Source organism: Atta cephalotes (genome assembly GCF_000143395.1).
Source record: "Atta cephalotes unplaced genomic scaffold scaffold00018, whole genome shotgun sequence".
Classification (NCBI taxonomy): Eukaryota; Metazoa; Arthropoda; class Insecta; order Hymenoptera; family Formicidae; genus Atta; species Atta cephalotes.
The window spans coordinates 3,989,671-4,000,513 of NW_012130082.1; the positions used below are offsets into that span (position 1 = coordinate 3,989,671).

The 10,843-nt window shown below is 35.9% G+C and overlaps 2 protein-coding genes across 2 annotated transcripts in view; both read left to right on the plus strand.

Moving 5' to 3' along the window:
• The window catches only part of LOC105618895, a 25,355-nt gene extending 24,922 nt beyond the window's left edge, over window positions 1-433 (plus strand). Inside the window, exon 6 of the mRNA XM_012200426.1 lies at window positions 324-433. Coding sequence (XP_012055816.1) covers window positions 324-433 — 110 coding nt within the window. The remainder of the gene's footprint in view (window positions 1-323) is intronic.
• An 8,795-nt stretch (window positions 434-9,228) lies between these two features.
• LOC105618778 (homeobox protein six1) lies at window positions 9,229-10,178 on the plus strand. The gene is made up of 2 exons (XM_012200310.1): window positions 9,229-9,554; window positions 9,713-10,178. The coding sequence occupies exons 1-2, from the start codon at window positions 9,229-9,231 to the stop codon at window positions 10,176-10,178; spliced, it is 792 nt and encodes a 263-aa protein (XP_012055700.1).
• Window positions 10,179-10,843: the final 665 nt, after the last annotated feature.

Sequence of the window (10,843 nt, forward strand, 5' to 3'; positions counted from 1 at the left end):
TATATATATATGTATATATACACACACATATATATATATATATATATATATATATATGTATGTATATATTGCACATATCTATATTTTTTATTTATATATGTATATGTATATTATTACTAACTATAAAAATACTTATAATAATTAAATTTCTGGAATGTCAAAATTATACTTGTTTATAGAAATTTTATTAATTTATTAAATTATGCTCTGAATATTCTTCGTACAAATTATCAGAGACATTAATAATTGCATAATAATTAAACTATTTTACAATTGATCAAGATAAACAATTTTGTTTCTATTTCTTTTCGCACATGTAAAAGATCTCGCCACATCACGGCATCTATTAGCTGACGTGGCATCAAGTCTTAATGAGCGTCACAATTCACAAGCAAGTTTCAGTCCTCAGCAAATCTATCAGAGATTGTCATAATTGGCATAACATCTATATCTTCCTACCCTTCTCTATTTTCTTAAGGGTTACGCCATTATGCTTCTCCGAGCATGTCACGTTTCTTCCTTCATGCACCGATAATAATTAGCCACAACAATAAATCTCTGCAACGTGGAGCAGTCCACGTTATTAAACATGGAGTTCCTCGTAGCTTGTTGTTTTCTGCAAAACCAGAATATACATCGTTATTTATTACAAAGAGAATATACGGGTTTACGAGCAGATCTCTCACCTTCACACTCTAGTGAAACCTGTAAAAAAAAAAGATAACATGGAGAGCGTTCTTGATTGGCTTATCGATGTCGGCTGTTACAGAGGTAAACATTTTTTTAAATTCTTTTTTAACGCCAAAACAAAAATAGTTTTCAAGCAGTTGTAGTACAGTATTTTATTTTCACATTTTTTAACGAAATTGATCTTATATAATTGACGTAAGTTTTTAATTCGTTTTATATGTATAATTGACGAGCAATTTTAAACGTTTTAATATTGCAACAATCCGTTAAGTACTCTTGTAATAACAATTAAATACTGCAAAAGATTTATAAAAATATATGTGAGTATAAAGTAAAATTTTCCAGTTGATCGATCTTTGACATGAGACTTGTGTCGTAGGCATACCAAGCGTATGCAGTTGCATAGGCATGCGTAATGTACTGCAATATGATCCTTCATATGCGTCGTTCGGTTCATCGTTACGTGATTTATGATTTTTAAATTCTTATTTGATCTTCATTTTACGCTGAAATTGAATAATAATTTCTTATAAATGTACTAAATTAAGTTAAATTTAAATTAAATTAAAATAAGTAAAAAAATTTTGTAACATTTTAAAATTATTTAATAATAAATTAAGTCGTGATATTATAAAAAATTGTAATGTTAAAAATTTTTCACTTCACATATAATATATTATTTTTACTGCGCGTATATTTTATGAGAATTTTTTCTCGCTTTGATATAGCCTATTGTTCTTCGTTGTATTTGTGCTTTTTTTAATTTACTGCATCTTTAATTTGGACCGTTTGTGTGTGGAACATTTCCTAAGAGAATATAAGGATATGCATACAAACAATTATAGAAGGGATGATGACAGTACGTTGTTCGCGTGCTACCCTCAAATCACGAAGCGCATCTAACTAGCCGTGTAATCGACAATTTCGACCTATTACGACATCCTGGGGCGTAATGCAGGCCTTAATAAAGTATAGACTTTATACTCTATACGAAATAATAATAATTGTTATTAAACATGACTTAACTAATTTAAATCTTTCAGATTAAATCATTGGATTATTAAATCAATAGTTAGTAACTTAAAAATTTAATATCAAGAAATTTGATATTTTATATAATTAATGACTTTCAGTAACAAAGTTTTAAGTTTGATAAGTTATTCTTGTTTCATGAATAACGAAGCTAGCATATGAATAATTTTTGTTATGTATCACACGGCGAAGGAAAGTTATCGTATCTCTGGATCTACGAGCAGACCCATCGTGGTGAATCGCGGCATAAAGTGGCCAGTGACACATAAAGAGCATATTTTCGGGTATTAGGCCGAGGACCCTTGTGGATCCCATGAATGGCTACCTGTGTTCACGCCTGTTCGCGCGCTGTTCACTCGGACAGGACAAAAATCTCTCGCGCCGATCTACGTCAAGCAGTGGTGCTAATGGGAAAATAACCGACAGATTACGTCCCCTAATCCGCTCATCGATGCGATCGCATTGGCGAGAGGGGGATGAGAGTTCACGCATTTTGTTCTCGTTCATTTTTCAGATCACGCGTAGATCGCGGCGACAGGAACATCTCATGCGTTAAACTGTCTTATCGAGCTCGACCAGTTCGAAAATTGTCAAAAATAGTTTAGGCATTTTTTAAAAGCATAGTTTGGGTAATCATAAATTATTACTAAATCTACAATCGCCTATCAAGTAAAGCGACATTGAATTATGCTGTCAAGTGTCCATCCACTTGTGTATATATACTTATTTCCGTTCGGACAATCTGAGACGTCGCTCTCTCGTCTCCTCAGGTGTGCATCGAGAATGTCGACTGCTAAAAATAAATCCGGTCGCACGCAATACATCGCGCACCGATTGTCAGTGAGCGAGTCCGGGTGACAGAGTCGAGCAGAGTAACGTATAACGTGTGCACGAAGATAGCTGCTATCTCTCGGCCGGAGGCGGTGTCCGATGTCCGGCCACCAACACGCTGTGCCGTCGTTGCGAACGAGCTCCTTTCGTCACCTCTCGACCTGGCTTATTGTTCGACGATATTAATTTTAACGGCGCGTAGATACGCCGGACGATGACACCGCGAGAACACGAGACGCACCTGCGATGCGGCATCGTCACAGGATTGCTCGAGTTAAAACCGAGAGCCTTTAAATTTCTCCGCTTTTCCCCGGGAAATTTTAACTTTGTAGATGATGTAACGTATGATGTACGTATAATTTGACGTTGCTTTATGCATAACGTGTCTCATTAAATTTATATTTTATTATCAATTTTAGTTAATTGTGTAAATTAATTTAATCTAAATTATCTATCAAAGTTGTTTATTTATGTCGTTTATATAATTTTTATTCATTAATTGAAGTTAAAATGATGATAAGATTTTGTAACTCAAAAAAAGTCAGATATTGACTATTGACGAACAAAAAGTATGGAAAATCGAATGAGTTACTCGTTTGTAAATGTCATTGTGGAATACTATTTCACATCGCTGTTCTATGGAAAGTTTATGCATCTCGTATCCTCCTCCCCCTCGCCGGTGTCCTTTGCGCGCGATTTCATGGCACTTGCGAATTCGTCATTACAAACGGCTCGCCGGCTCTTTATCGCCACGTCGCTTTACGTGAAACCGTAGATTCATCCACGACTGCGAGAGAACGACCCGGCATGACCCGGAACAAACAGCGGAAGCAAAGCGGAAGATAAACGAGGATGCGTTGAAATCTGCGAGAGAGCAAGAGAAAGGGAGGAGGAGAGAGAAACAAAGAGACAGAGAAAGGAGCAGAGAGAGAGAGAGAGAGAGAATTGCCGGCGCCAGTTTAATTTATCTGGATTTACGATGCTGAAGATGCCTCACCGTCTGTGCCCGGCTAGAGGAGGAGAATTGCGAGAGTGCTGGGCGAGGGAAGGGGGAGAGGATTTTGCACAGAGCCATTTTGGAATGCAATTAAACGCAGTACAGTGAAACACGATGCCGCCGCTGCCGCTGCCGCCGCCGCCGCCGCCGCCGCCGCCGCCGCCGCCGCCGCCGCCGCCGCTGTTGCTGCTGCTGCTGCTGCTGCTACTGCTTCCCTCCTCCGCAACCCCCTTCGCTTTCCTCCCTTGCTCCTCCTCCCGCATAGTACCTGTCGGTGCTCTTTGGCTCGTACTCGAATGCCTTGATGTGCCCAGATACAACAAACAGGGTGCTTTCCGAACGGACGAGTCTTGACAAGGCGCAAAGTGAATTCGCGCTTCGTCTAGGCGAAATGCGTTTCATTGCTTCAAAGCATTTTCATCGTACACCAAGCAGATTTAATTCGAGAATTACTTCGTCGGAGTACTTCCTATCATACTGTCGTACTGACACTAAATACGCTTATGACAAATAAATACTTGTTTTACAACTTTTGTGAGCAGCGTTATATGTGCAAACGCACTTTGTATCGAAAGAATCATCTTGTATAAAAAATTTTTATAGATTGCAAAATAAATTTATATTTTAATTATATAAGACAAAATTATAATATAAGTTTGTATAATATATTAAATCAGACTCATTAAAAAAGTAGACATAATAATTATGTAACACTCACAAATATAATAAAATAAATAAATTTAAATTACAGATGTTGAAATGATAGATTAAATAAGAGATGTTTTATATCTAAATCAACATAATTTCTAGTAAGTAATTATTTAATTACATATAATATTTATATGTATATATTTCAGATAAAAAAGCATTTTTCAGCTTAAACCTTTCTTCGAGATCTAATAAAGACAATTAAATTTATAACTTAAGTTAATTTATTTTTGAGGACCAATTGCCTGTAAACGATGTACACTCAAGCGAATATCGGATTGTCGAGTATGTCTTTAGATTTAACAGAAATGAAGGAGGGATGATGAAATTGGTCGTCCCCGGATTCGTTTTGATAAGGAAGAGCATCATCCCTATCCCAAGGGTCGGGAACAGGAGGATGTACGAAGAGGGTGAGAGAGACAGAGAGGAGGAGAGAAAATGGCGGCCCAGAGGGAAATCCGACACCAAATCGAAGGAGACGCCATCGCAAAGCGCGGCGCCGCCCCTTTATCATTGGGTCTTGGCTTCGGCACGATATCATTCTCGAATCCATAAGCTCGAGCATAATCAAATCGGAATGATTTTCATAATTTTCCTTACTTCGTACGTCTAGAAATTTCTTTTCTTGATTGCAAAGTGATATTAATTAAAAGATTGTATAGCTTAATTAATACTATTACTGTATACTATGTATACTGTAACAAGTAAAACTTATTTAAAAAATAAATAGCGAATCCAGAATTAATTGCAAAATATAAAGAGAATTTTAAGCGTTATTAACGTATTGAATTAGTAACGAAATATTTCCCTTTTATAATTAAATTATCTTAGTTTTTATTCCGAATAAATTTTTTATTTAAAATCTGAGCATCTTTTACCATTCCAAAATATGTTACGCTACGTCGATCAACATACATGACAAATGGCAATTAGTTGAAAAAGGCGGAGTAGATTCAAAGGATTGGCAAGGCGTGCCGAGGAAAAACGTCTTCACTCATCTACTAGCGATGCATCGGTTCTCTTGATCTATATAACACCGCCAGACTTTTCGACCACCAGATTTTCGTCACGTGACATTCTAAATTTGTGTTGCTATTGCTTAATAAATCTTTTGATTAAATCAAATAAAGGCGACAAACAAGATAAATTTAGGATGTCATAATGTCAATATATTTTTATGTGAGAAAAAGAAAAAAGAGAAAGATTTATATTATTATATCTTATAGTATATACATATTTTAGAGGATATTTTAAGCATAAAAATATATTAAGCATAAAATAAGCAGTATTTAAACCCAAAAGTAGAAGAAAAAGAGTATATTTAAAAATTATAACATGAAAACATGTATTTTATTTAGTATTAACAAAAAAATGGCTTTAATATAATATAATAAAATCAAATAATTTTCAAATATTTTATTACAGGTTCAATTAAATCATGCATAATAACGCGTGTAAGATTTCGTTTAATTTATGAAATGAAGATAAACGATTGTTACATGTGTAATATGTACGTAACGGTAATATACGCGATCGTTAAATAAAAAATTCGTTTAAAATAATTATGATGCAGATAAATTATTTAAAAAAATTTGATATGTTTACTAAATTATTTTTATTTATATTTTAGAAGTAAAATATTTTACGTACACCTAAGTATCATACACGTATATATCATGTTCAACAACAAGTTCTTGAAAATATGGTACATCTATATAACAGTTGATTCAATTAAATCATGCATGATATAAAACGATGTAAAATTTCATTCAATTTATGGAATGGAGATAAACAATCAAAATACATGTGTATAAGATACGTAACGATAAACGATATACACGATAGTCGTGAATGAACGAAACCGATCCTTGGGCGTGTACGAGTTCGTATTCGGACCGATCTGCAGCTAAAGTTACGTTTGTCGTTGGATCATATTTGCAGAAATGTGTATCATAATACGACTCCAGAGATGAGCCGGCGACCTTCGCGAGGGGGTGGAAATCTTATCGTGAAAAGTAAACATTCTAAAAAAGTGATATCTGCCTTCTTCAATCGTCATATCAGCTTTTCAATCATTCGTCACATCGAAAATTTATCGATGTTTATTTCAAAATCTACAACAAAAATTAGCACAATAAATTACTATAAGAAATGTACATTTTAAGACGATGTAATGAATACAATTGTTTTACAATCAACAATTGTTTTATATAATTTATTTATTCGATATATATTATATTAAAATATATATATTTTTTATTTTATTATACAGCTGCAATTTTTTATTTTATTATGCCGCAAAAATTATAAAGTTATATCTTCAAGTTTTATATATTATCATGCGTCTTATATCGAACATTACGTGTATTAAATTGTCCAAAATGTGACGCATTTAAATGATTCATAAACAAATTTATGACGGATTTCCTTTCGTCAAATCTACCGACGAAGGGTGAATTGCCAGTTGTTGTGAAATTAATCAAACACAAGGTGCGATAGCGTCGCGTGGAATCACAACATGGTGTACGGTAACGTTGACACGTTCCATTTCCGGTGTTTATTGGTTACACGCGTATTTCGTGATTCTTCGATAGCTTCGCGATAGTGGAAAACAGTATCTGCGCGAAAAATTTGCACAAAAATTGCTGAATAATGTAAATTGGAAGCTACGCAATAAAGATATAAATAAAATCAAATCTTTGATAAGCAAATTTTCGCTATCTGCACGCTTCAAATTTTTATTTTAAACTTAAAGTAAATCGTTTTACAAAACGAGCAAAGTAATGAAAAAGCAAGTTTTCACCGATTAATTAAGATTTATTTTCAATTATCATTTCGAGAATATAATTACATCTATAGAAATATACGAGTTTTATTAAGGCTATTCAACATGAGAAAGCAAACATATAATTCGAGACTGGAGTGTGAGACCAAGGGGAAAGTCCGATGCACAATACCATAATTCGTCACTTCAGTTACATAACAAAAGAAATTACGCGAGTCCGACTCGAGAAAGGAATCGTCGAAATTCGATATATCCAGGTAATCGGTCTGTCGCGGAGGTCGCCAGGTGAGAATCCAGCGCAGAGGAATCAGAAACGTCGCGGGGCCGGCGGCAACTCGGATGGGGTGAACTAGTAGTCGGTAGGGGGTAGAAGCTTCGCACCGCCCTCTAATTTTCCAACCAATGGAGCCGAGCTGTACGTCGCGACGACCAATCGCAGCGTAGTGGCCGTACCGTACCTGATCATTGCGCGGTTCTACTGCCGAAATAAAAGAGAAGGCCGACCAAGAGATCAAGGAGGGAAAAGGAGAGAGGAGAGAGAGATGGAAGAAGAAGAGAACGAGAAAGAGAGAGATAAAACGATATCGGCAACTCCATCGTCAGCATTGCCACAAGGCAGCCGCACGACCACAATTCAACGACGGAATTGCCAGCGGGACGACGGCTATCGCACCGCGAACGCGACGACCGTGATCACCTTACTAACTTGGTGACTTGGTCACTCAGTGAGATAGTCTACCGCGGTCAAAGGCATCCTTCCGAGGATATCGGTTATGCAATCGGTTGTTTGTTCGCGCGATTGCCTATTGGTTACTTCATAATCTTACTGTTCTCCAACGTAAAAACGGGGGTGGTTGCGGGACACTTGAGACTACAAGTAATCTCAAGGAGATCTGCCAGTGCATTGGTACCACGCTGTGATGTGTTTAAGAAGAACGTACAAATACATTCTTTCTTTCCTTATAGTGCATTCAATGCTTTCGCTACGGGTGATCTATCGTTAATCACAAAGTGGTTAGTCACAAAGATTAAGAACTCAGGCAGTGGTATTTGGAAAATGTGTACCTGATGGCGAATAAACGAACTGATAATTGGTATCTTTTTTGGAAAAGCTTTCACGGAGGATTATTGTGGATGTGAGAAGTATTCCATTATGATTACATAATTTATTACGAACAGACGCCGAAATTAAAGAATTTAGACTTGATTTCAGACGCCGTCGGAAGTTCAAAGTTATTTGCTTACAACGCGGTAATCAAATACGATTTTGAAGAACAAATAAATAATCATATATGTGACGGAAATTTTTAAAATTATTCATAAAGAACAAGTGATTTTCATTTATAGAATTATATTTGTTTAAGTGCAAATATTAAAAAAAAATTATATTAAAAACTGAATAATAGTCACCAGAATGATTGAAAAATAATTACGAATTCGAGCTATTCTTCTGCGATAAAGTGTACAGACCATCGAATGTATCGGTGAAAGTGTACAGTGATTGTACTTAGAAAAAAAATTTTTTTTTTCGTAATTAAAATTTGCGAACAATTTTTGAAACAGTGGCTTGAAGTATGTTACAGCTTCATTTGAGTAAGTCTTGATGAATGGAAATGGAGTCGAGCATCGACATGAATGAAACGCGCGTGATTAAACAACCGTCGCGTTGACTCGAACGTGCGAATAACGGATGCTTACTTTCGTCATCAGTTATTCATCCGGTCGATCTATAAGACATATTGATACTACGACGGTGCTCCAATTTGCCGAATGGCAAAAGCGGGAAAATAAGTTCCTCGTTGGCTTTAATTCCCAAACTAAAAATTTCACGATAGAAAATTCAGAGGTAAGAATATATGGGCAACGAACAAACTTATTGAAATGTCTATTGTATATAATAAAATTAATCAAATATATTATGCTCAAAATTACACGTAAATTTTTCGCATATAATTAAGACAAATTATGTCTAACGAATTATTAATTTTTTACAATATTTAGCAATTCGTAATTCGGTTTGTAACTCAAGATGCGTGATCTTTGAATTAACTTTAATAAGGAATCACGAAAGAAGTTTGCGTCTTCAAAAATGTTTCGCGCTTAGGACCGGCGAATGAGCACGGAATCTTGTTTGCTGTCCGACACCTGCATGGATTCATGAGAGGCACGCAGTCACCAGCCAAGGATGTCGGATAGTTCAGATCAGCTGTCATCACCGAACAGCGACTGCAATAGTCAAATGGGCGTCGTGCATCGCAATGCAACCGCGCAATACAGTAATACATCGTCAATGTCCGGTCTCGGGTTGACACATCATCCCCAAAATTTAACGCCAACATCGAATGGCAGTCCTCAGTATTCGCAGGAGATTTCCTGCAACTCTGCCAGCGTAAACACTAACATCAGTAATATCAGCAATCTCCCCCTTAGCAGCAGTAATTTCACACCTGAACAGATATCTTGCATGTGCGAGGCATTGTCGCAAAGTCAAGACATTGAGAAATTATCCAGGTAATTTAAAGAGAACGTGCTTTAATTTATTATTTATTTATTCAAAAATTATGTGCATAAGATTTTTAACAAATTCTGTTCTTGCGTTATAAAATTCTAAAATTATACAAAATTATATTTGTATAAAATCTACTTAAAAAAAACTACGTTGATACCAGATTTCTTTGGTCCTTACCGCCTGGAGAACTGTTGCGCGGAGGCGAGAGTGTGCTAATGGCGCGTGCCGCTGTTGCCTTTCACCGCGGAGCCTATCACGAGCTTTACTCAATCCTGGAGAGCCACCCTTTCTCGCCACGTCGACATCCTGAACTCCAACAGATGTGGTTTAAGTCGCATTATCGCGAAGCTGAGAAAATTCGCGGTCGACCATTGGGTGCCGTGGACAAGTATCGGCTGCGCAAGAAGTATCCACTACCAAAGACGATCTGGGACGGTGAGGAGACCGTGTATTGCTTCAAGGAACGATCGAGGAACGCTTTGAAAGAGTGTTATATGAGGAACCGATATCCTACGCCGGACGAGAAGAAGAATCTTGCGAAGAAAACTGGCCTGACGCTGACTCAAGTGTCCAATTGGTTCAAGAATCGTCGACAGCGTGATCGTACGCCACAAACGAGAACGTGAGTCTTTTGTATATAAATAAATTTATACAAATCTTTAAAAATGTTAAAAATTAGAAGAGAATACTTAAATTACAAATATATTTTAATACGCGCGGATGATTACATAGAACTGCTTAATTCGATTTTTTCCTTTTGTACAAATATTTCTTTTAAAAATAAATCAAGAAATACATGTCGGGCAAATGAGAATCAGACGCAGTTAATAAATAAACTTGTAATTGATTATAATTAGCAATAGATTTAAATGCGCCCAACTAACTACATCTGATTATTTTTTGCCTGATTGATGAATTTCTTGATTTAATTTTCCTTTTGTGTATCCAAAAATTAGAATTAACCAGATTAACGAATATATAAAATTGTTTTTGTCGATATATACTAGTCAGTCGCAGCGTCCTCTTTTGTAATTAGGATTGCCATTTATTTTTTTTCCTCGGACATCTTTTTTTCTTTGTTAAGGCTTCCATAAAGGTGGGATTTCCGGAAGGATTTTCCCCGAAGGGAATAATTATGAACGGTAATTATTTGAACACATTGAAAAAAATTTTTGGTTGAAAATGGACGAATCAGAATTTTCTGGTTAAATTTATTAGAATTCTAGTTGAGAGATAACCGGAATTCTAGTTGATACAATATTTCTGATAAAATCTACTAACATTCTTATTT